Source organism: Callospermophilus lateralis, chromosome 12 (genome assembly GCF_048772815.1).
Source record: "Callospermophilus lateralis isolate mCalLat2 chromosome 12, mCalLat2.hap1, whole genome shotgun sequence".
Lineage (NCBI taxonomy): Eukaryota > Metazoa > Chordata > Mammalia > Rodentia > Sciuridae > Callospermophilus > Callospermophilus lateralis.
Window position 1 is genome coordinate 89008341 of NC_135316.1, and position 27474 is coordinate 89035814.

General features: G+C 35.3%; 1 protein-coding gene and 1 non-coding gene across 3 annotated transcripts in view; both read left to right on the plus strand.

Annotated features, from left to right (window-relative positions):
* Positions 1-27474, plus strand: part of Usp12 (ubiquitin specific peptidase 12) — an 85138-nt gene that overhangs the window by 32483 nt on the left and 25181 nt on the right. The window contains exons 2-3 of one of the 2 annotated variants that reach the window (XM_076872359.1): positions 13255-13335; positions 25910-26123. In XM_076872359.1, coding sequence (XP_076728474.1) covers positions 13255-13335; positions 25910-26123 — 295 coding nt within the window. The remainder of the gene's footprint in view (positions 1-13254; positions 13336-25909; positions 26124-27474) is intronic. The other variant, XM_076872360.1, reaches the window with a different exon arrangement.
* LOC143411891 (U6 spliceosomal RNA) lies at positions 22610-22720 on the plus strand. Its single transcript, XR_013092904.1, has one exon. It is a non-coding gene; the product is annotated as a U6 spliceosomal RNA (small nuclear RNA).

The window sequence follows — 27474 nt, forward strand, 5'->3', positions numbered from 1 at the left end:
AGCTTTATAAAGTGGTTCTGTATCTTAGATGTTGTGTCTTGATTTGTATGTTGAACTTCTTGCCCAAAGAAACCATAAATCTAGGAAAAGTGCAATAAAATGTTTCTGAAATGTTTATAGGTTATGAAGTGGATGCCATAGGAATAAACTGAAAATAACTGGATAAAGTTGCCTAGAAAGATAATGGTTAATATATAGGATATGATTATAAGACTGAGTGGTCATATGATTTATTGTCTAAAATGGGGCACTTTGGGAATGCAAAGCCATGCTTTGAGTTATGTCATGGCAATTGGTGCATACTGTTCAGGCAAATTGGAATATCTGGTTATTGTGTTAGTGGGTAGACATGAAATTCTCTGTCATATCCTAGAGCTCTAGAGTTAATATGTCTTTAAAATTTAAGCAAAGGAAGTAATAGTAGTATAACACTACACAAATTATGGCAAATGTGGATCTTCTTACCAGAAAACATGTGTTTATAAGTAAATGGATTATTGTCTTATTATTGTATGCTTTATATTATCACAGATTTAGTGACTTAAGCCAAGTCACACTTATAATATTCCCCCCTCCAGTATTGGGGATTTGACCTCAGGGGCATTTTACCACTGAGATATACCCCCAACCCTTTTTTATTTTTATTTTAAGATAGGGGTCTCACTAAGTTGCTGAGGCTAGCCTTAAACTTTAATCCTCTTGCCTCAAGAGTTGCAAGTTGCTGGGATTACAGGTTTATGCCACCTTGCCCTGCACACTTTGCAATCATAATGTAGCTATTAAAATTAATTCTTTAATTTAGAACAAAATTTTGAAATGAATCTGAAATAGATAATTGATATTTAGATTTCTTTTGTAATATTTTGGAAAGTATTGGAAATTGTTTCATGAAGTAGTATCAAAATGAAACCAGCTTTGCTATGGGGTGAGTTTCTGATGAGATTGGTTTAGCATCAGGTACTCCTTCTGTAATTGTAGCTTAGAAATATTTGTTAAAAAAAACTTATTTATATGACTTAGACAATATGAAGTGATATTTTGCTTGTTAAATGATCATATTTTATAAGAATTTTATAAGAAGTATGTTAAAGAGCAACCTTAGGCATTTTATGTAATTATACACAAGCCATTCTAGGGCAACCTAAGCAGGTACACACGCCATCTTGTAAAATTAATTCCATGGAAACAACAGAAAATGTGATGTGGGAGAGTGGTGAGGATGGTGTAACAGAGCTAGAGATGAATGATGCTATCAACAGGTCAGATATTTTCGAGAACTTCTCAAGGGACTGAGAAATAGTAGATACGATTAAGGAGACAGGTGAGAGTAGAAAAAGTTACAGCAGGAAAGAAAACCAGTAAGCCTCACAGTTGATCCTAGTCTTCTCATGAGCATTAATGGAAACCTAAATTTGGTTTTTGACTAAACCTATAGATGCAGCATGGCCAATTTCACATGTAAATGTTATAATTTCTGAATATATAAAGAAGTAATTCGGAGGTGGAGTTTTAGGACTAGTAGAAGAAAAGGTGAATGTGGTCATTTCCTTTGTTTCACACAAGAGATTTCTTAATACTGTATAAGATTGGTATATCTAGCTAGAGATTTAGATGTGTAGCCACTATACGTTCCCAAACAATACTGTGCCCAGTAATACCTAATAAAAATTTCGAGGTGGCCTGGAAAGGAGAGTAGGAAGTGTACGCACCGAGTTTCTCACCTTACAAAGCTGTTGACTGAGTTGTGTAATCTGCTAAAAGTTATTATAATAATTATAGTAAAACCATTAACCAGGTTGTCTCGGGAAAAGGACCTTTAAAGGAAGGAGTGATGAATAATATTTTGATTTTTAAACTTTATACCCTCTATGATTTGAATTATTTTTAGATTGTTAGTTTGCAGTATTTATTAAGTTTTACACAAGCATACAAAATAAGGTCTTGTTCTAGTACTTATAACAACTGTTGACAGGGAGCTAATTTCAGACTTTTACATGGGTTAAAGATAGAGTCTAATTTATTTTTTATTTTATTGGTTCTTTTTAGTTATATATGACAGTTGAATCCATTTTTTATATAATTATAAAACATGGATATGTCTTATTCTAATTAGCACCTACTCTTGTGGATGTACATGATGGTGGAATTCACTGTTGAATTCATATATGTACATAGGAAAATTATTTTAGATTCATTCCTTTTCCTGTCCCCCTTCCCTGCCCTTCATTCTCCTTTGTCTAATTTTCTGAATTTCTTTGAATCTTTGCTTTATACCTACACAGCACAGTTCAACAAGATACTTTACTATCTTCTGGAATTTTCCCTTGTGTTGCTCAGTTTTGTTAAAATGATCACTTAAGAAAATTTTAAATGACTAATATTTCTATTAATACCTTTACATAGTGTCTTAGATTTTATAGTACTTTCACATTCATTATGTGATTTCCATAACAACGGTGTGAGGTAGGCAATTTAGTTTTTTTCCTAGATTACAAAGTGAAGAAACTTAAGACTGATGAGTAACTTGCCCAAAGTGATTTGTGAATTGGTGGTAGTTTGGACGCATACTCCTGTTTCATGCTCAGCCACTTGTTCCATAATGATTCTATTCCTGCTCCAGGCTTTTCCTGACCTGAAACAGCTGCAATCTGTCTTACTAGTTTTTTTTTTTTACTTCGACTTGAATACAAATTCCAGAATGTAGGAAGAAATCAGTGTCCCGTTTTAAAAATGAATTTTACCACAGATGTTACTGCAATCTGAAAATGCCTCACAGAGACATTGGATATCACTCGGCCATGTTATTTTCATAGGTAGGAGAATACTTATTCCTTACCGTGGAGAACTGATCTTTTCTCATTATGTAGGTGCCTTCTGGAATTTTCCTGATATGCTTGTTTTGAATTGTCATGGTTTGCTGAAGCAAAGCAGTAAAATTCAAATATTGGTTCCAGCGATTAATCTTTTTTAGCTTGTGGTGTGGTAGCAAGACTTGACCTCATCTGAACCTTGCACATGTGGTGTTCACCCAGGAAATTTTGGGTTTTAACACGTGAGTTGCTTTCCAGAAGAACAGTTGATGAGGAAGTATGTTCAGCTCTTGTGTTGGGAGCCCAGTGTAATACCCTTTATCACGTTTTTTGTTTCTTGGGGTTTTTTGGTGGTGAAATATGTGAAATAAGTTTGCCAGTTAACCAGTATTTGGTTAAGTTTGCCAGTTAATCAGGTTATCTATTTCTAAATTCTTTTCATTATCCTAAAAGGATATTCAGTAGTATCTCCTTATTCTTCCCTCCCTGGAAATTCTGGTAACCTCTAAGCTCTTTATTGACATTTCCTGTATGTTCATTTCCTTCAGAGGTACTTTCACTAGATTCTCCCCCCCCCCCCCCCCCCCCCCCCGTGAAAACACAATATTTTGCTGTTTCTTTATATGTTTTGTGATTTGGGCGGGTGTGGGTGTGTGGGGTGGATGGATAAGAACTGGGCAGTTTGGATATTACAGTGTGGTAACTCTGGAAGTCAGACTGTCTTCCTACTCAATTATTGCTTTTGAGGGTTGAAGTTCCCTGTTTGTATAATGACTTTGGATGGTCAGTGAAGTTTCTGTTTTAATATTCCCGATTATCTTCTGACCTGATGAAGATTTACTTAAATGCCTGTCCCCCAACCTCCCTAAAAGAAAGACAAACAAAAGAGAAGTTGTTGCAGGCAGGCATCTATGCTGTTCTTCCAGGCCACTGCCAGACAACAAAGTACAAAACCCTAGATATTGGAGGGCAAGGTCCTCCCCTATTTCCTTGGCACTAGGCAGCCAGCCACTCAAGGGGGGTAGTCCTGTCCCCACCTCCGTAGGGTGGTGGCACAGAGGAGTAAGGGTGGTAACAGGTTTGTATAGATGCTCTCTTACCTTTTCCTCCTTCAGCACCCTTCTGGGTGTTTGGTGTCTGCTTCAGTTCAGAACAGCTGATTTTGATGATGTTTTCAGCTTAATGGTTTTGGTGTAGGAACTGACCTTTGGAGCTTCCTATTCTGTTTTCTGTGATGTCACTTCAGCCTTGAATTATTTGGATGTGACTACACTTGGTGGCAACTGCAGTCAGTTCTTTTCTCTTTCCCCACCATTGTTTGAAACGGTGGTGGTGGTGTGTTTGTTCTTCAAGGAACTGAAACTACATTGTTGTGGGAAGTCCCTCATAGGACTTGCCTAGCACCCTTCACAAAAATGATGCACGGCTTTAGAGTGACACTCAATTTCTGGGATGTTGACCATGTAGTTGTTCAAAATCATCTTTACTTGTGCAGAACTTAAGTTGGTTTCCGTTCTTTCTGTTGTATAGCTGGAAAAATGGTTAAGAGTTAACCAAATTTTATAGGTCATGGGGCTGGGGATGTGGCTCAAGTGGTAGCGTGTTCGCCTGGCATGCACGCGGCCTGGGTTCGATCCTCAGCACCACATACAAAGAAAGATGTTGTGTCCGCCGATAACTAAAAAATAAATATTAAAATTCTCTCTCTCTCTCCCTCTCTCTTTAAAAAAAAAAAATAATTATAGGTCAAGGAAATTGAGACCTGGCAAACAGAAGTGGTAGTGATGATTCTTTTTTTTCTTTCTGCTTTACTCTGGTTTACTATATTAAAAAAAAGTCAAAAGTAACTATTTTTAAAAATTATGATAAGAATTAAGAACTCTTTCTGAGACAGCATTGTGATACATTATGTATTTGAAGCATGTGGAATATTTTTATTATTTGACAAAACAGTATATAAGTTTAATGATAATTTCACTTTAATTAGATTGGCCTGGAATTAGCTTCTGGAATCTGGGGTATGAATTTGGCAATCTAAGCCAGTCAGTAATTTACTTTGCCACTTTTGATTTCATTTAAACTAAATAATAATACTTTATATTTATATAGTTATTTTCTTTCCAGGAGTGGGAGGTACTTTATGAATACATTATAGGAGTTGGGAAAAGTAGAAATGTTCATGTTTTCTTAAGTGGAACAAAATTAAACACAGGTTTTCTGATCGAGCATCCTCAGTCAGGTCAGTAACCCAGACAGGTTTCCAGTGGGTATGCCTGATAGCCATCCAGGATTCTTGTTTTCTATAGTGTGGAAGCATTATTTGGTCAAACTGTCAAATATGATTATAAAGGTTAAAATGATGAAATGCTGGGGCTGGGGTTGTGGCTCAATGGTGGAGTGCTCACCTCGCACCACATAAAAAAACGAATAAATAGAAAAATGAGGGTATTGTGTCCAACTACCACTAAAAGATAAATATAAAAAAATGCTGAAATACTACTTGTAACTTGTTCATCTCTGTTGGGTAGGTAGAGTGCTTGCCTAGCATGTGCAAAGCCCCTGGATTCAGTCCCCAGTATTGCAAAAATCTTGTCATTCTCTGCCCTAGGTAAAGTACCAGTAATACATTTCAGGTACTAGCTATCCATAAGAATATTATATTTTTGGAGAATGGTTTTGGTATTGATAGAAGAACAGGATTTGTAAATTTCATTGTGCACACTCAAATTGTTAAGTGTGTTGTTATGCTAAGTTTGGTCATAGTTGAGAATTTTCTGTTATTTTAAGCCAGATGTGAAGGGTTGGCAGAGTAATTTTTAGTAAGCCTGATATTATTAGTACTTACTGACAAGGGTAAAGGAAAAATCTCCTTAGGTAGCTCATTGTCTCATTGAGGCTATTTACAGGTCAAAAACATGTTTTTTTTGGGGGGGGCGTGGGAGCACCCAGTTAGTGTTTTTGTTGTTGTTGACACTTTGATATAATTTCAGGATACACACATTTTTTCTTTTTTATATATATATTTACTTTTTAGTTTTCGGTGGACACAACATCTTTGTATGTGGTGCTGAGGATCGAACCCGGGCCGCACGTGCGGCATGCCAGGCGAGTGCGCTACCACTTGAGCCACATCCCCAGCCCACACATATATTTTCTATAACAGATATGGGGGTTAGGCCTTCTCTTTGATTTTCACCTTTTCCTCACTTAGGAGATACAAACTTATTTCTTGCAATGTCTTTTATACTTTGGATTCACCTCTTTTACTATCTGCATTTGCTTCTTTGGGATGTTTATGCCCTCATACCCTCATATTGGCTGCTTCCTGTACTCCAGAACAATTCTTAGTTTACCAAGGTTTCTTGCTTTTCTCACCTCTGGGAAGAGTTCCTGCCTGATCAATATTCAACTTGGAATGATAAATTCCAGCTTCTAAAATGTGACTTGAAAAATGAAAGTGGAAAAAATATATTGAATCTCATGTATTTGTATTAAACAACAACAAAAACTCATTGGTAAGAGTTTGTCATAACTTTAATACAACACAAGAGGAAATATACTAATAATTTCATTTTCTAGATATTATAGGTTCATTCAAAAAAAATTTTTTTTTAGTTGTAGATGCCTCACACATGCAAGGCAAGTGCTCTACTGCTGCTACACCCAGCCCCATTATTTTGTTTTAAGCATTTTTATTTCTTACTGCATTCGTATATTTTCTACATTCGTATATTTTCTACATTCGTAAACAGTATATACTGAACCCACTTAACTTCAAAATATGTTCTCATGGTTACCTTTAAAAAAAAATTTCTATCTTTAGATGCGGATGTTTGCAGGCCAGGAAATTGCTAAATTAAGGAAATAAGTTAATTCCAAAATAAATTATTTTCTTGCAAACATCCATGGTTATTAGTTTGCTTTGGTATAATTTATATCTTAAGTGGCAGAATTAAAGCTAGTCCATTGTATGTTTTTCATGCTTGACTATATAAAAATTATTTATGAGAGAACAGCTGCCTCCTATATTACTTCCTTTTTTCCCAGTTGCAGATATTATCTCAGGTTTGCCAACAACATTTAATATGTAATTTTTAAATTATCAAAACAATAGACCCAAGGTATGCTTGCAGTTTTAACTTGCAAATCGCAAGTTCACTTGATTGGTGATTCTTGGTATGGGAAGAACAGGACTTTATGTTTTCAGTAATTCATAAACTAGGTAGATTTAAGGAGGTACACACAGCATTACACAGTTCTTGCTGTTGGCTGATTGTGTCTAACACTGTGATACTGTATCCTGACTTCATTCAGGACTTGTTAATGTTTTATCTTTAATAGACTGTCCAACATTTTATTATTGTTTTAACGAGGTGGGATGAGCTGATGGATGGCAATGTGGGAATGGTAAGACATAGGTTGTGTGTCTGAGGAAACCAAGGTTCTGACCAGGACCAGACTCAAGCCTGTAGCTTTGCCAGGTTACTATCGTCCCTGTATAACACTTGTATAATGGATCACTTCTGTCATGGAATCTTTGTTTGGTAAAACATATCTTCATTTTCCTTCTCTGTTTACCTGAGGCCTAATGTATGCTAGGCAAGCATTCTGCCACTGTGCTACACCCTCTGCCCTTTTAAAAAATTTATTTTGATGTGGATGTATTACTGAGGCTGGCCTCTCAAGTACCTGTGAATACAGGTGTGCACCACAGCACCTGGCTAGACATCTCCCTTTTTTTATTATTTATGTATTTACTTATTTATTTTAAAAATATATATTTATTTTTTAAGTGTAGATGGACACAGCACAATGCCTTTATTTTTATGTGGTGCTGAGGATTGAACCCGAGTCCTGCCTGTGCTAGGCGAACGCTCTACCTCTGAGCCACAATCCCAGCCCCTAGACATTTCCTTTTAAAATGAAACTTGAGTTTCAGTAGTAATGTTATATTGACAGGAATATTGACTAAAAAAAAAAAAAAAATACTTCCTAATATTAACTTCTAATTCTTAAGCACACCATTGATTTTTTACCTTAACTATTGGAGACTTTATGTTTAGATGTTTTATGGTTCTTTTAAAAAGTCTGCTTAGAGGCCAGGGATGTGGTTCAGTGGTAGAGTGTTTGCTTAGCACACACAAGGCCTTGTTCTGTCTTCAGCACTAGGAAAAAAACACAATCTTATGACAAAACCAAAAAAATCTGCTTGGATTATTTCTTGTTCTTTCTTAAACTGAAGGTATAACTCTGAGAGTCCCAGTTCCATGCTGGGATTTCCTGTTGTGATCCAGGTCTTGGGTGGGCCTCATGTTTTAGCACCTGTTTCCTGTACTTCATTCCTTTCAGCTGTTAAAAGAGACACTAAAAGTCACTGGCATTGAAAAATATTCTTAGTATGAAATTTGTATTTGCTGATTACTTACTTTCTCCTGGTTTCCCATCACTTTGTTTTTTGGTTTCTATGGATTCCTTCTTTTGCTGGCTTAATATTTTTCAAAGTTTCATTTTGTTTTTGTATGTTTTGTTTTCATCAGGAGGTCAGAAGTATGTAATTGCTTCTTCACTATGAATTCTGTAACACTAATAGGTATTAAGTCTAAAATTATCTTTTGCCTAAGTTACAAAAATAGGAGCAGAACAATCAGAAAAAAACAGATGTCTTCTCTGTGTCATGTTCTCAGACAAAAACCAAGGAATCCTGCTAGAGCAGGGATTCTGCATACCACCATTTTTTAACCTTTATCCCAGTTAAGAATGGCAGATTTCATAAGCTATTGTTAGTTTTGGTGGGGTCATTCATATTTTTAAGTGTGGAGATGGAAATTATTCAGAGCCATTTCTGTTGAATGTTTATTTGTTCTACGCTCATTTTAAATCCAGGGGTGCTTGATTGCCATTATTTGACATGATGAAATTTGTCAGCCTTAAGTGAAATCCTTGAAGAATTTGTTTGTAAACTTTTCTAAGATGTTAAAAAGTATACAGAGAAATTGTATATAGTTGATTTATACAATTTATACAATAGTTGATTTCTAGCAGCTATATCTATTTTAGTGTTAAAAACACTTTTGAAAACCACTCATTGGGCTGGGCACCGTGGTGCATGCCTGTTATCCCAGCAGCTCAGGAGGCTGAGGCAGGAGGGTCATGAGTTCAAAGCCAGCATCAACAACTGTGAGGAACTGAGCAACTTAGTGAGACCCTGTCTGTAAATAAAATGGAAAAGTGGGGCTGGGGATGTGGCTCAGTGGTCAAGTGCCCCTGAGTTCGATCCCTGGTATCTGCCTCCCCCCCAAAAAAACCCCACACAAATTCATTATAAACCAGATTGTTTAGCATAATCACTTTCAATTAGTGTTAGGCTAGAAATAGGAGTTATTACAATTATTTTGGCAGAGAAAATCTTGAATATATTCCATGGGAATGCCTTTTGTCTCTGGAGTTCTGGGCCAGGGAGGACTCTGACTTTGGGAAGTCCCAACAGACCAGGCCTGACCACTTGCCTTAGAAATCAAATTAAAAAGTAATGAAGTAGGGAAGGAGTTCATTCAGTATAGCCACACTGGAAAGACAAGCATAGACCAAGTGTCCTTAGCTCTGTCTTTGGGGGTGGATTTAAATAGGGGAAGGAACTAAAGTGGGACCAAGAAGTGTGCACCCTAATTAAGCAGTCTTTATCAAAACTGTGGTCTGGTTTGTAATTTTTCAGGTTTGGTTTTGTGAAGTCCTGATGGCTTCTGGGTAATGGCTTGAGGGGAGTCATTACCACTTGAGGGTGCAATCTGGTTCCCATCAGGAGATGGGAAATATTTAGGGGGATGTTTCCCATCATGGAGAGATTTGCCTGAAAGGCTCACTTTTCTTGGAATCTTGAAAGTATCTTAGTTACACTTGTCTCAGTGTCTTCAATCTAGAAGAGGAATGAGAGAAGCTATATAAATTTAGGACTAGTTAACATTGTATTACCAGTTTTTAGAGACTTCTAAGTGATTAGCACGTGTACATTAATTGTGTTAGGGTAGAGAGGAGACAGATAAAATGAAGGCAGAAATGTCAAGCTTTTGTCCTGCTTTTAGTTACCATCATACATCTCTAGGCCAGAGGGAACAGTTGGTACTTTAGCAAAAGCAGCCTCTAAGAAGGTCCCTATTATACTTTGCCTTTGCAGAAATCTGTATAGCAGCAACATTACCATAGTAAGGTGTAGTTTACTGTGATATACTTAGTTTAGATTTATAATAAGGCAATTTTTTTTTTTCTGTTTTGATCTACTGTACTCCCTCTCTCCATAACTATAATTCACGAGCTGTTGAATTGTGTTGCTTGGCACGTATTGGCTAGGACTTCCCTAGAGTTTTATGTTCATTATAGTCGTCTTCAGAGGCATTGATAAATATGATGGAAAATAATAGAATATTAGATTAGAAGGGACTTTTAAAAATGACATAATCTTTTAATTTCCTGAATAGTTTTAGTTGTGAAAATCTAAATTTGTATACAGGCTTTTTTGAAAACCTGATAGACTTGGAACTGAGGGTTTAGAAAAATCATCAAAGATTCTTAAATCCAGAAAGATTAAATGACGGTGATCTATAACTGTTTTTATTTTTGCATTCTTGGCTTTCTCTTTCCAGCCTTCTGAATTGGCTTATGGCTCTGCTTTGTTGTTGGGATTTCGGGGCAGTACAGTGATGATAACTCTGGGACCTCTATGCTAGTGCTTGCCAAACCAAGAAAGGGTCTTATTTTTTTGTTTTATGGCTGTTCCCCCCTCCTCTGTTTTTTGTTTTTTTTTTCTCCTGTTATTTCTTAGCTTTTACATAGGGCAGATCAGATTTATTAGTGTGATTATATATCTGGGAAACTGAGGCACAGTGAAACTAATGCTTGACCCATAGTTGAAGCTGTGAGGTTAAGGATGAAAGTACATGTAGGTACATGTATATGTAAGTACAAAGGGACATCTGGGGCGATTAGAATACAGACTGTGTTGCTGGAGAAATAATGTTCATGTCATTCTGTTCTTATTCCATTTTTATCCATTATATCCCATCCTACGTATGGGACACTATAAAACCTTAAATTGAGCAATTTCATAGGTGTCTTATAAAAAAGTTTTTAGGTTTTTATAGGTGTCCTATATCTAAGATGGTGGGACATAATAGGTTAAGGGTCAGAAATGCTTTCCTAAGGTGTGTGTGTGCTGGTATTTTGTTTTTCTAGAGCGATTGAGGGTTTATTTATTTATTTTCATTGTTTTATTAGGCACAGTGAAGTTAATACTTGATGTTTTATGTATAATAGTTATACAGCTGAGTTCATCCTGACAAAATCATACATGCATGGAATCTCACCCATTCCATTTCATTCTCCTCTCTCTCAACCCCCTCCACTCCACTGCTCCTTTTGCTCCTCCATTTTTCATTCTTGATTGGTGCTTTCTACACACACATAAAGGTGAAGTGCCCTGGGGCATTTATATATACACATAACATAATTTTGTTAAATTCACTGTGCATTTTGAAGTGTTTTTCATATGATAGTTCCTTCTATTTTTGTGGGGAAAGGGTTTGACTTATTCAAATGAACAATATTATCAATTTGAATTTTTAAGAACAGGTGGTAAAAACATGGGTTTATTGATTATTTTCTACATACATTAGGAAGTTTTGTGGCAGACGCTTGAGCTGTCAGGAGTGGAAGGGGAGGACTTAACAGCATTCCACCAGTTTTGCTCAGTGTATTTTGAAGTTGGTTCTAATAATTGTAGTTGTTATAAAATGTGAACTGATACCCAGTTTTAGAAATAAATTATATTCATTAACTAGTGATTATATCAAGATTTTTACATAAAACATCAAGATTTTACGTAAAACTAAAAGTAATTTCTAAATTCAAAATTTAAGATGTTATCCTTTTATATAACAAGGGCCTGTTAGCTGAAGGATATTAAAGGAAATATTTTGGTGGGACTTGACCACCAACTCATCAGGTACCTTTTTTTTTTTTTTTTTTTTTTTTAAGAGAGAGAGAGAGAGCAATTTTTTTTTTAAATATTTATTTTTTAGTTCTCGGCAAACACAACATCTTTGTTGTACGTGGTGCTGAGGATCGAACCCGGGCTGCACACATGCCAGGCGAGCGTGCTACTGCTTGAGCCACATCCCTAGCCCCTCATCAGGTACCTTTAATCCATGCTTATTTTCAGTCTGGACCTGTCAGGAAGTTGACGACAGGTGCCTAACAAAGGTTTGGGCTTCCCTGGTTCAGGAGCAAGCTCAGTAAGGAAGCAGCAGGTGTGAGATTCTGAGCACTGATGTGTTGTTAACCATGCCCAGTGAGTGGAGAAGGCAGGTTGTGTGTGCTGGGTCTGTATAACTCTTTCAGGTGTCATTTGTAGGTTTTTTTTTTTTTTTTTTTTTGCGGGGTGGGAGTGGGGGTAGGTTTGTATTTACCTGGTAGTATGCTTTCTTGGGAGTTTTCAAGATAAATATATCTAGAGTTTTCTCATTCTCAGAATTGCTTTCATTTCCCTTTCGAACTTCTTTGAGAGTCCAGGTAGTGGTATTCATATGTGTGATTATCTAGACTGGTGCTCTTGGCCCTGGTTCTTCCTTCTCACTTTCACAAGTTCTTCGGGGACCTCAGGTGCACAGAACTGAGTTGATCCTACTTTTAAGGCCATGGCACATTGTGGAAGATTCTTTTATTGGATTGTATTTTATTTTTTCCTTCTTGTCCTCCATCTCCAATTCCATGTCCCATTCCTCTTCTAACATGCACTCAGATGTGTTGAGTGTGTGTAGATAGATAGAATAGTGTTTTGTTAATTTTTTAAATTTAATTACATTCTTGAAATTTATTCATGTGCGTCTCTGTAAGTCTATTTTTTTTTTTTTTAAATTCTGGCTTTTCCATGTAGTATGTTGTCAGATCTTATAAATCTCTTTCCCCAATGGTCAGTTCTTGAGTCATAAATGATATTGCAATCAACATTCTTGCTACCTTTGACTCTGGGTGAAAACTTCTCAGTTAAAAACTTATTAGCCTACAGAATTGCTAGCCCATTCCATAAGTGCTTATTTCATTTCACAAAGTTTCAGCTCTTGAGATGGCTACTATCAAATTCTGCTCCTGTTTGAATACATGATTCAGTAGGAGCTTTCATTCATATTTCGAGAAAAGGAACACATTAGGAATAAAATTCCTTGACTGAGGTTTTGGTTTCATGGCAAAGTTCTGTAAGCTACTTTTCAGTCATATTAAAAACCGTATTCTTCTCTTCAATATCATCCTTTATTTTCTTTCAATAATGTGAGGTTAGTATGATAGGAGAATAGATGCAGTCTTTTAAAGGATATCTCTGCAATGCCTATATGATTGGACAAGGTTATGGAAATGCTGTAAGTACTAAGATTTTTTTAAAATTTTCATTTTACAGGGCGCCAATGCCTCGGCATTAGAGAAAGAGATTGGTCCAGAACAGTTTCCAGTAAATGAGCACTATTTTGGATTAGTCAATGTAAGTATCCATTGATACTTAGCTTTCAGAATCATGTTTGGAAGCCAGTTAAGAAATGATGAATGTACTTCATAATTTATTACAGAAAAAATGATGATTGGTATTATTAGATTTTGATGCCAAGAGACTTGATTTACAGTTGTAAAATGATGAATGGAAAGGAAAGTTGCCTGAAGTTTTAGAATAGTTTCTTGTTAGCTTCATTTTTCCTATTTTGTGAAAAAAGTTTCTCGTAACCAAACTTGCATCTACAGTGTAGACCAGGTGATCTGGATTTTTTTTTTTTTGAGAATTATTCAACTAGAAATAGTATACATGTACAGGTACATAAATATAGCTATGTAAATGGCTCCATGCGTCCAAAGGGTATTTATGTTAGTTTACTTCTGGCATAACCAGTGCTAGCTAGATATATATGAAGGTGCAAAGTAAAGGGAAAGTATGCATTCCTATCTTTGTGGTAATAATTGTAATTATGCATTTTAAAATTCTGGAAGAACTTTAGAATTTTTAACCCTGAATTTGTTGATTCTGAATCATTGGAGATTACCACATATCTGTTATATAATTGTTGTGTAGTTTATTTAATACTGTTGTATATCCTGTTAGGTGGAGCCATAGAGAATGTTTTAAAAATTACCAGTTTTACTAAAACTGGTAATGGGTTCTATTGAATAAATTGGTGTTTCATTAAATATGAGTATGTAATTAGGATGTGTATGAGATGAATTTGTCTTGGAGTTTCACTCTTGCTTTGGGAATCATCTACGTGTGCTTTGTGTATAGAGTTTGTAAGGAAGAATTCACAGTCCCTGTCCTTCTTTCCTCTCCATAGAACAGGCTGCTCATTACTACTTCAGCTGGTTCTTTTCTAAAACTTCTTGTAATGTTCTGAATAAAGTGCTTATACTGCTGCCCCTCCCCCCAATCAACATATTGATTTCAGAAATTTTGTTCTCTCCTCTAACTAAAATTTCACTTTCTTCTTCTATATGTTTATATAGTAATTTTAAGTTTAACCAGTGTTCAGTGTTGTTGTTTTTTTTTAAAAAAATATTTTTTGGACGTTGATGGACTTTTATTTCATTCATTTTATATGCGATGCTGAGAATTGAATCCAATGCCTCACACATGCTAGGTGAGTGTACTACCATTGAGTCCCAGCCTCAGCCCCAGTGTTCAGTGTTTGAGCTAAGTTATACATGATTGTATTTTCTTCCCTTTTGAATGACTGTCTTCTTAGAACCTAGTAATCTGTACTTTATTTTTCTATGTTCTTAATTTTTGTTTGTTCTTCCCAAAGTCATCAACAGAACTAAAATATACAAATAAAAAACCCACCACCGCTGAACAGATCTCACCACCAGTTTACACTGAGTCCTACCCACCAGATAAATTCTCAGTACTCAAATGCCCTTGCTCTGGATCCTTCTGTCCTGTTCCTGCTGGGTGGACCCTGTGCCTGCCTGGAAGTCTTTTCCCCCACTCTAGATGTTCCCTGTACCTTTTCCTTTTTTCTTAGATTCCCTGTTTGCCTTTTTGATTTTCTTCCTTGCTTTGTAGAACACATTCTGAAATTGCTTCTTTAGGAAATATGCATGGGAGATAAACTTTGATGTTATGTATATTTAAAATTTTTTTGTTATTGTTATGGCTAGGTATGGATTCCCAGAATTTTTAAGGCATTACTTTTGCTTTTTGGCTTCTTCCTGTCAAAAGGTCTGATATCATTCTGATTCTTGATGTCTTCTGAATGTGACTTTTTTGTTTTAAATCTTCTTGGGGCTTTTAGCATTTTCATCATCTATAATATTTTATAGTTTGATGATGTGTCTGTGTCTCCCTCCCCATTATTGTGATGGATATTTATGGTCCCATTTAGACTAAAGACTCATTTTCTTCAGTTCTAGAATATTTCTGATACTGTTATTTGGCTAATTTCCTCCCTGTCAATATAATTCCTTTCTGCTTTGTAGATGTCCTCTTAGTTGCATGTTGAAATATTTAGACTTGATTTCTCCAGTTGCTTATTTTGCTCCCATTTTGATCATTTGCCTTTTTGTTCTACATTTTAGATAGTTTTTTTCTGCTTTTCCCCCCAAAACTCTGCACTTTTTATTTCTTAGAATGTTACTTTTTTTTTTTTAAAGAGAGAGGGAGGGAGAGAGAGAGAGAGAGAGAATTTTTAATATTTATTTTTTAGTTATCGGCGGACACAACATCTTTGTATGTGGTGCTGAGGATCGAACCCGGGCCGCACGCATGCCAGGCGAGCGTGCTACCGCTTGAGCCACATCCCCAGCCCCAGAATGTTACTTTTACTTTTTAGTGTTTTGCAAAGGTGATGTTATTATTTTTCTCTGGATATCATTGCTGAGATTTTTATTATGATTACAGGATTATTTTTGAGACCTCTGAGCTTTTCCCTGTTTTAAGCTGTTTTATTTATTTATTGTCATGGAACCAAAAGGCTCTTGCTCAGCTTCTGTAGAGACTAAACCTACAGTTGTCTTCTGCGGCACTGAAAGAAGGCTTAAAGTGGATTTGTGTTTTTAAGACACCTTTCACTCCCAGTGCCTAAGCCTTCAAGTGTCAGTGTACTTTCTCACTTCTCTCCCCCTTCCAGGCACTTGGGATTCGTTTTCCCTCCTGTCTGCCTTCTACTGAAGTTTGTTGACCTCTGTTGTCTGTAGTTGTTTTCTTTATTGCAGTCTTTGGACTTTTTTGAGTTTTTACCTAATATTCCTTTACTGTCATTTTACTGGGATTTCACAAGGAGTAGAGTTAAGTGATATGGTTTAAAATTTCTCTTATTTAACAAGAAGTCTGGCCTCTGCTTCTAATGTTTAAATTGTTCATGCTTACAGATATGCTTATGAACAGAACTGTCTAGTGATCAAAAGCCTCATTTAAATTCTGGGGATGGCAAAACCCTCTCATTATTTCCCTATGACTAACCACTTTTATTAGATTTAGACTCCAAAGCTAATATGTGTTTTAAATTGTACTAAATCCTATAAAACTCCTGTTTGAAATTTAATTGCAATTTTAATAGTGTTGAGAGGTAGGATGTTAAGGAGGTGACTAAGAGCCTTCATGAATGGATTATTGCCCTTACTTTGGGAGTGGGTTGGTTATTGTGGGAGTGGGCTAGTTGTATCCTGATAAAAGGGGACATTTGGCCTCTGTCCTCTCTCTGTCTTGTGTACTTGCTTACGTTTTTGGCCCTCAGGTAATGGAGCATGGAGACCTTTACCAAACGCTGGCACCATGCTTGGGTTTCCCAGCCTCTAGAACTAAGAGTCAAATACACATCTTTTCTTTAGAAATTACCAGTCTGTGGGATTCAGTTATAGCAGTAGAAAATAGACGAAGGTAGTATCCCAGAAGAGCTTATTTTCTTTGGAACAAGAATACTTTGTATAACAAAGCCTGTTTAATTTTCTCCCATGTAAATATTTCAGTTTCTTCATTTTATACCCAGCTATTTTTTTTTACAGATAGCCTGAGAACAAGTAAAATCAACCTTAGAAATAATTAGATAAAATGAGTTTTAAGCTGATAAAATATTTTTCTGCTGTTTTAACATAATATGATCTCAGTATCACTGACGATCAGTAGTACTAGTACATTCTCATTAAACTGACATTCAGTAATACTAGGGTTAACTACATAAAATAAGGATTTTGTAAAAGGCATCCTTTTTATTACTCCCCATGGATCAGTCTATACAAAGGGTAGTGTTTGTGTGTTTCCAAAAAGCCAAGTAATAGTAAAACCAAGAGAAGCAGAGGGAATAAAGTTAGGAAAGAGACAACCACCAGAGGAAACTTGATTTTCTTCCTCAGATTAATTTCATTTCATGATTTTTTTTTTTTTTTTTTTTTTTTTTAAACCAGGAATTGAACTCAGGGGCGCTTGACCCCTGAGCCACATCTCCAGCCCTATTTTATATTTTATTTAGAGACAGAGTCTCACTGAGTTGCTTAGTGCCTTGCTTTTTCGGAGGCTAGCTTTGAACTCATGATCCTCCTGCCTCAGCCTCCTACACCAATGGGATTACTGGCATGTGCCAATATGCCCAGCTGATTTTTTTTTTTAAACAAAATATAATTTCTGGTTTTTACATCTTGTTATTATACAAAATCCTGAGATCTCTCGGGACCATCTATTACAGATGGATGAGTGCCTTGAATGTGCTCAGAAAGTAATTAGTCACCAGAGGACATGTGCTGAAGTGGTAGTGGGATTAACTTTGATTTATACTGTCAGGCTTCTTTGCAATTGTGTTCTTTGCCTTTAACCATTTCTCTATAATAATCTTTTTAAAAAAATATTTTATTTTAGTCATAGGTGGACACAGTACCTTTATTTTATTTTTATGTGGTTCTGAAGATTGAACCCAGTGTCTCACTCATGCTATAGGAGTGCTCTTTCTCTGAGCCACAACCCCAGCCCCTCTATAAGTCTTTATTTTTCAGCTTCTGAATTATCGCCATGTTCTTTCTTCTCTTACCTATCCCTTTATTTGAAGGTTATCACACTACTTAACTCAAAGTTATAACTTTTTTGGGGGGAGAGTCCCTTAGTTAAATCAGAGGTCAACATTTTAAGTCATTTTCATCCTGTCCTTTTACCTGTCTGCCAAATGGCATTATAAACAACAACTGTATATAGGTGCTTTAAGAAACTTTGTGTTTGATCTTTTCTAACAACTGGATTTTGTTAAAGTGAAGAGTATATATATTTGTTTCATCAATCTGTTGATATCTAATTGTACATTTCCAAGCTTAATTTCTTCTATAAAAAGTATATACAGAAAGGTGCTGTTAAATTTGCCTGATTATATCCCTTTTTTTAGCCAGTGAGTGGTAGGATCACTCAAAAGCATTGCCTTTGGGAACTTTGGGAGCATGTATTTGGGCAGTTTTATTTTGTTTGGCTTTTAGTGGAGAGAGGAAAAGATAGTTATAGTTTAATTGACTTAGCATAAAATTAAATAGTGTTACTATGAGCATTAATGACAACCTGTTTTCCTTTATTTTCAATTGCATGTGTTTTTATCTTGGAAGAATATTTTCACAGATAATAACTTTTATGGCAGCTAATTATTTTTTTCCAGCTAATTCTTAATGAGTGGTAGATCCTATATCTATTACTATAATTTATGTCATACATAGAGTGTGGTTTTCTATTGGTTTATCTAATTTTTTTGGTACTGGGGATTGAACCCAGGGGCACTTAACCACTGAACCACATCCCCAGCCCCCCCCCCACCCTTTTAAAAAATATTTTATACAGAGTCAGGGTCTCACTGCATTACTTAGGGCCTCACTATGTTGCTGAGGCTGGCTTTATACTTTTGATCCCCCTTCCTAAGCCTCCTGAGCTGCTGGGATTACAGGCGTGCACCACTCACTGCTTGTCTATTTTCTATTGATATATCCAAATATTCATTAATATTTCTAATATTATTGGAAGTCACAGAAGAGAAATAGTAGTTTGGCTTAAGGACCTTTGGATAGGCAAAAGAACCTTTTCTGGCTGTGAAACATCCCCCTTACATGCCAGTTGTTTATATAGTTCTCTAAAGTTTTTGAAAACATTGCTTTAATCTGATAAGTCAGATTGCCTCCTTGTATCTGGTTAGTACTTGCAGACATGCTGTATGATATTTTGGTCAAGAATGAACAGCATACAGGTCAAGGATGGATGTTATTTATGAAATTGGTCCCAGGAGATTATAATGCAGCTAAAAAATTCTATTGCCTACCTAGCTACATCTGTGATATAATGCAGTACATTGCTTACCCATCCATGGTGATACTGGTTTTAACCAACTTATTGGCTGCACTGCTAACAGCATAAAAATGTAACCCAGTATGTGGAAAATATAATACTTGATATTAAAAATAAATTGACTGTTAACTGGTTTATGTACTTACTGTACTTATTACACTTTTAATCATAATTTTAGGATGTAATCCTACTTAAACAAAAAAGTTGACAGTAAAATAGTATGCTGGATTTTGCTGGCAGCAGTCTCATACATCTTGTTTACTTTGTCTCTGGATTGCATCAAGAGGCAACATCAGATGATTGACCTGCACCATCAGGGTTTGTGTTAAGTATGTTCTATGGTGCTTGCATAGTGACAGAATCACCTGGCAGTGCACTTTGCAGGATATATCCTCTGTGTTAAGCAGCACATGACTGTATTTTAGTATAGTTGGTAGTGATTTGAACTATTTGAATACCCTTCTTTCATTGTTTTACTATATAGTTCTTTATTATAATATTCTCATCCAACTAGGCCCCAATATATATGTATATGTATATGTATATGTATATGTATATGTATATGTGTATGTGTATGTATGTTGGTCTCAGTAAATTGACTTGTGAGGCTCCTATGGAATGTCCTCCTCCCTCCCAGAGGATCTTTTGATTTTCTTCCCAGACCATGTTATAAAAGGCCATTTAACTTGAATTCCTCCTAGTCATTTGTTGGAGCAGGGTTCATTATGGAGGAGATAGAGAAATAAAATGAAATTTTCTCTTTGTGGTTATAAAGTTGATGAAGGAAATGTTTCTTGATTTTTTTTTTTTTGGCATTGAGTTTATTCTCATCTAGTTTCTCTCCACTTCACAGCGATAGCCTACTTAAGATTTAGGTTGTCAGAGATCACAGAGAGTACCTGTATCAAACTCAGTGATGGATTTCTTGTCCAGGTATTCTGACTAGATTGAATAAATGTCACATCTGTTGCAGGGTCTGTGAAAGGGCTTGTGATGAACAGCCTGATGGAATTTGCATGGAGAAGTCAGTTTCCACAAGAAAGCATGGGGCAGCAGAATGAGTATGGGGTGAGGAGTTGTTCTTGAGCATACTGAAAGCCTAATTTTGGATCAGCTGCTCAAGTTTGGTCCACTTGGGTAAATTGAGAGTGGTGGGTTGGGGTCCAGCTTGGGGACAGTGGAAAAAGTTGTACTTCTTCAAAAGTAGTTCCTATAATAATTTTTAAAGGTCATACTGTTAACATGATGTTTAAATTGGTTGTCTCTAAGTGAAGTAAGATGAACCATTGGGTGTAGGAAGAAAATTATTACGTTTCTAAAGTTTGTTTTCATCTACAAATGATAGCTTAAGTTTTACTAATCAAACCACTGTTTTAAAATCTAAAACCCATGGTTTACAAACAAACATCTCAGTTTGATTATTCTCATTTAAATGTTAATTAGTAGAAATAAGTTTTTTAAAATAATAAATTTAAGATAAAACTTTAAATGTCCATTTTATATAAAATATATATATATATTGGTACCCGGGATTGAACTCATGGCCACTCGACCACTGAGCCACATCCCCAGCCCTATTATTTCTATTTTATTTAGAGACAGGGTCTCATTGAGTTGCTTAGCGCCTCGCCATTGCTGACACTGGGATTACAGCATGTACCATCACACCCAGCCAATTTAATCTTAATTATACTCTTATATTTAAACATACATAGTATAGTAGTACATAAATATTTTATAAATAAATACATTATGTTAGGGATATGAGCTCAAATAATCTTTCTGGTGGAGATATGATAAAAATATTTGTGGTGGTGTAATTTTTAAGATTTGGAGAAGGCAATTTGAAAGGATGAGATTGTATTCACTCATCAATTGAAAAATCAGTAGTCAGAAGCTGGGGATGTAGCTTAGTGGTGTAGCATATGCTTAGCATATGCAAGACTCTGGGTTCAATCCCAGGCACCCCCGTCCACCTTAAAAAGATCAAAAAAGAAAAGAAAAAGAAGAAAAATGAAATGCCTAGAACTTGAGAAGAGTGGCAGCTTTTACAATTTACTTCCTCTGATTTTAAACGTGGCTACATCTTTGTTCTTCAAACCAGGTGAGATAACAAAGGATAGGTTTCAATTCTAAAGCTATGTCTTGTTTAGAAATGAGTAGAAAGAAAATCATTCTATACCTTTTGCACAAAAGCTATACATTTGAAAGATTTTTAGGTTTCAGGAACTTGAATGAAAGTTAATATTAAAAAGCAAGGCAATTAAACAAGTTTCAAAATTATTAAAAAGACTGAAAGTTATCTAATTCTGGAGAAATAGTAGTTTCATTCTTTTTCTTTAATGGGATTGATTAAAGTAAGTAAAAGAAGACTATAGTAGTGGACTTGATTATAATATTAAGGGAATTGATTATAATATTACCTATTGCTTTATAGTCAGAAGATGAGCAGGTTGTGTGGACAGTAGTACAAGGCTGACTTCATTAATCTGTACAAAATAGAGATTCCTTTTAATTTTTTATCTTTCCCCATTGTTGCTTATATTTTATGGGTAGATCATTCTTCACTATCATAATAGTTCTGATATAACTTTGAGTTGATATCTTTTGTTTTTATCTACCTACTATGGGAGTTAATGTTAGATTTCCCTATTTCCTTTTCTTTAATAAAGATGCCCAGATTATGGAAATTCTATCTTTCCTTTTAAGACAGAACCAAAGTTTGTTGGTCATTAGATTCCTTAGGTTTATAATATAAATGCTAAAAATTTTCAGATGAGCTTATACTGTAAAATGGAAAATGGTAAATTAATTTTTATAGGCATAGATTCTTTTTTAAAAATTTTTTTTAGTTGACAGTGGATCTTTATTTATTTATGTGGTGCTGAGAATCGAACCCTGTGCCTTACACATGCCAGGCAAGTACTCTACTACTGAGCCACAACCCAGCCCTATGAGTATAGATTCTATTGTAGCTATGCTTAGTCACTGGGGAAGCTTTATTGAAGTATATCCGGAGTTACCTGATCATCACCAATATCAGTAAGTCAGGATCACACACTTCTTTTAGCCTTTCTCTAGAAACCCTTTACAGTATCTCTGAAACCAGTGCTTTGTTTTGACTAGCAGTATGAATGTGAAGTCACACATTCTCATTGGGTCTCATTCTCATCTGGAGAGGTCATGCTCTCCCAAGTGTTTTCAAAAACGTCAGTAAGTCCTGCTTTCATTTGAGATTTCTATTAATACTGTACTCCTTACTGGGGTAGAGAGGTCTATTGGTTTAATATATGTGGAAGAAAACGTGTTCAGACAGGAGGACATTGGAGATAGCAGGGCTTTTGAGGTTTTTTCCCATGGAATTATTGGCTGTGCCTAGTTTCCATCTTCCCTCTGAATTTAGACTAGTTATATCTTATATTTGCTATGAATTTGACACATGATGATACAGTTTACCTCAAAGATTAAACACTTAGTGCTCGCTTGCTTCGGCAGCACATATACTAAAATTGGAACAAGACAGAGAAAATTAGCATGGCCCCTGCTGAAGGATGACACACAAATTCATGTAGCATTGCTTATTTAAAAACAAAACAAACCACTTAAAATCAAAAGGCGGTGAGTAATGTGAATCCCCATATAAACCCATCAATTTAGCTTTAATGCTTACCAGTATTTGGCTAATTTCTTTATTCTCTTCCAGTTATTTTCCCCAAACCTTCAAGAAGAAGAATCCTAGTCATTTATGTCATTTTGGGCATAAAGTTTTTTTTTTTTTTTTTTTAAATTATGCTCTTCCAACTGATAGGGATGTTTTAAAATTGTAACCCTCTCATTCTCATATCAAGATTATCTCAAGATCATCTAGTACTAGTCTACACATTCAAATGTCTTCTCTTGTCTACAGGTCATTTTTTAATTTTTATTTTATTTTATTTTTTGGTACCAGGGATGCTTAACACTGAGCCACATCTGCAGCCCTTTTTATTTTTGTTTTTTATTTTGAGACAGGGTTCAGCTAACTTTTTATAGGTGATTTGTTCAGGTCAGGATCTGGGTGAATCCCTCTCCCCCTCTTCCTCCTTTTTCTTTTAAATAGACACAATACCTTTATTTCATTGATTTATTTTTATGTGGTGCTAAGGATAGAACCCAGTGCCTCAAATGCGCTAGGCAAGCGCTCTACCACTGAGCTACAACTCCCCAGTCCCAGGATCTGGGTAAATTCTGTGTGTTAGTGTTGTGATTTGAATGTGATGTATCTTGAGTTCTTCCCCGCCTTTTTCTTTGTCATAACTGATTTGTGCAGAAACCTGATCATTTGTCCTGGAACTATCCAACATTTTAAAACTTGGCCTATTCCTTCTTTGTGGTATTGTTTAGCTTGTTCCTCCATTATCTAAATTATAATACTAATTTATAAGATATTTAGAGAAACTTGATTTAAGTTTAGTGGTTTTTTTTTTTTAATGGTAAAGAGTATTTCATAGGAGGTTTATCACAAGCTACAGTGAATTACTTATTCACTGCCATTTATGCTGAAATGCATTGGAGGTTGATCCCTCTGTTTTAAGGATCCCCATCAACCTTTAACCTAATACTTTTAGTTAGCATCTGTTGATAATTGTTGCCTACTCCATTATTTATAACCATTTCTTCTCATTTTATTTGTTGGAATAATCCTATAAATGAGATTTCTTTCATTAATTATTTAGTGCCCCTAAAATGTGGTTCTTATAAAAAAGGCAAAGTAAAACTTGGATGTTTCTATTGCATATGATAGTTTGTAGCCTCTAATGGATACTAATGAGGGTTTATTCCTTTTTCCTTTATAATGTCATTTTAAATTCCTGGATCCATTTCAGTAATTTCTTTTGAGTGAAAGTTAATTCTCATATTCATACAAATAGATCCCAGGCTAATCCTGTACATTGTGTATTTCTTGTCTTAGATACCATCCAGCCATACTCCAAGGCATCCTGGTTCCTTTAAGTAGGAAAAAGTATTCAGAGATCACAGTCTGGGTGAAGGGGAAGCTCACTGCTTCCCTGCCTGTCCTCCCATTGGATAGAGTTTGAAAGCACACATGCACACTATGTACACATTCACACATGTGTGCATGAGTTTATATAGATATTTCCAATTTAAATTTACAGGGCTTTCACTTTTCTGATTGTTATTACAGTATCTTTTTTTCTTTTATATTAGAATGTTTGGCTCCTAAGGGTATAAACATAATTTCTTGCTTACTTTATTCTATGTGTATTTTAATTTCCAAGTAATGGTATCAATAGATTTCTTTGTGGTTCTTTTTATTAGATGATATCTTTTGGTTTCTTATATTACTGCTTGTTTTCTCTTTTTTATTTTTTAAATTTGCTCTAGTTAGTTACAGGACAGTAGAATTCATTTTTCTACATTGTTAATGCTTATTTTCAATTTTAAGAGGCCCACCCCTCCCATTTTGTACTAGGGACTGAACCCAGGATATTCAACCACTGAGTCAGTGGCCCTCCTCCCTTCCTCCTTTGATACAGGGTCTTGCTAAATTGCTTAGGGCCTCCCAAGCTGCTGGGATTACATGTGTGCACTACTGTGTGGGCCCTCCTCTTTTTTTCCTCTGATATGGTTTCTTTTTTTTTTAATAGGGGTACCTAGTAAGCTTTTTGTACATAAACACACTAGGCAAGCACTGTATCACCGAGCCACATCCCCATCTTGTTATCTAGTTTTGTTTTTTTTTTTTAAAGAGAGAGTGGGAAAGAGAGAGAGAGAGAATTTTTAATATTTATTTTTTAGTTCTCGGCGGACACAACATCTTTGTTTGTATGTGGTGCTGAGGATCGAACCCGGGCCGCACGCATGCCAGGCGAGCGCGCTACCACGTGAGCCACATCCCCGGCCCGTTATCTAGTTTTTTAACTTTATATGTGATCTCACTCTGTAGAAATTATTTGAGAATTATTTTTGTTCCAGTTTTAAAGTGTTCCTCAAGTCCTCATTAATTGACTTTTGGGTGTTCTATTAACTGATTTTTGAGCCAATGTCTCTTAATACGAAAAATAAGGTAATAAATACTTATCAGACTATGCTTTACTTTATAAGGTGGGGTTAACCCTCCCTGCATTTTTAAAGAGGAAGAAATTAAAGTTCAGTAAGATGTAGATATATACTCCCCTTAGATAGATCCATAGTTCAGGTTTTAACTGATGCTTATAAAGCAAGAATCATGCAATATGACTTTTTAGTGGTTGTTGGATTGCCAGTTGATGACTTTTCAACATTTCAAGGGATCTTGTTAATTTTTATTTTATGTTTTTGCTTAATGTATTTATTTTGGTTATGACTCAGAGCTTAATAGAAAAATCTTATTTTTTGTGTTGTTCTTAAAGAATTTTTATGAGTTATTTAAAATGTATAATATATAAAATGTTTAGTATGCCATTATAACAATGGGAATTTAAGGAAAAATTAGAGTCCTATGCCCTAACTAATATTTGTTCATAACTATATAGTGTTTTAAATCCGTTTTCATAGAGTCCAAGTTTATTGCATATATTTTATTTCACTTTTAACCTGAAATCGATGCCTAAAGCATCCATTTAATATTAAAATGGCTAATTTGCCAAATAATTATTTCTGTGCTTTCAGATATTTTTATGTGGATTTTAAGTTCCCTTTCTTCCCCTTTTGTTCTAACTAATCATAGAAAAATTCTTTCTCTTGAAATGCATTGCCCTAAGTTTAACTTTTTTTTTTTTTTTCCTCGTTCTAGTTTGGGAATACCTGCTACTGCAATTCAGTTCTTCAAGCACTTTATTTTTGTCGTCCATTTCGGGAAAAAGTTCTAGCATACAAGAGTCAGCCTAGGAAGAAGGAAAACCTTCTTACTTGCTTAGCAGATCTCTTCCATAGCATAGCCACTCAGAAGAAAAAGGTTGGAGTAATACCTCCGAAGAAGTTCATAACAAGATTACGGAAAGAAAATGGTAATTCTTCTACTTCTCTACATTATTGCTTATATAACAGGAAGGCTAAATATAGCATACCTTAACCCACGTGTTTATTGAGCATCATCTTTATGCCTGACAATATATTGCCATTGAGGAAATAGAGGTGATATCCTGTCTTTAAGGAGGTACTAGTTTAGTGGAAGAAATAATTTCACAGTAATTAATATGAGGTGTACTTGGCATTTGAAAGTGTGTTGTATAAATATAAATTTTCATATGTCAGGATACTGTATCTTTTCTGCCTACTTGGCTTTTCTATCGAGAATGAAGTTTTTTTCCAGTAGGATTGTGATTTTTTGTGTGCATAGTACTTGCGTATCATCAACTCATATGATCTATTCAGTAATTTTAATACATTATTTTCCCACTGTAGCCAAGGGGGAAAAGTACAGAAGCCAAAAACTTGCCAGAAGTCAGGGAAAGGAGAGAAAATAAGAACTGAGAACTTCTGGTTAAGTTTTAATCCCTCCTCACTTTTGAAAACATTTACTGAGTAAGCTTCACCGTTGATTTTTACAAGCCTTTAACTTAGATATAGCCTTATTTTCCATGAGGTGGTTTTTTTTTTGAGATTGTAGCAATTTTTATTTACTTAATCCTTCTTATTTGCATTTTTTCCAAATATTAAGCATTTGTATTTTTAAAAAATTCATTTTAGTTTTATATGGCAATAGAATCTATTTTAATTTACTTATATGAACATGGAATACATTGTATTCTAGTTAGGACCTCAGTCTTGCATATGTATACACGATGGTGAGATCCACTTTATTATATACATGAGTTTTTAACTCTGTATGAGTTAAAATTTTTCTATGATTAGTTAGAACAAAAGGGGAATCAATTTGTCCCAGGTCATACAGAGTTAGTAAGTAACATATCTAGTTTTCACCTTATTCCTAATAAGCCTAGTATTCTATCTCCTGGTATGTTGCCTCAAAAATTCAAATGGAATTTAGATAATTTGGAAATCTGGATTTTGTTTGATGTAGGTATTTCAGTCATGTAGAAATAAAGTCATATTATTAGATTGAATTCTTTGATATCATGTAAAAAAATGTCCACAGAAGTGTGAGATGTGTTTAAGATTGATTATTAAATATATTGATGTGTAATCTTGCCCTTAAAATAATCAGCTTTACTGATCATTATCATGTGGATTGAGATAAGCCTGAATCATATCTGGTGCCATGAAATACAAGACCCTGAAATATGACATATCTATAGACTATTATAGGCTTATTATATAGGCTTTATTCTGATATGCATTAAAGATTTGTTCATTTACACATACACCCTGCGCAAATATATAACAATTGATTATTGC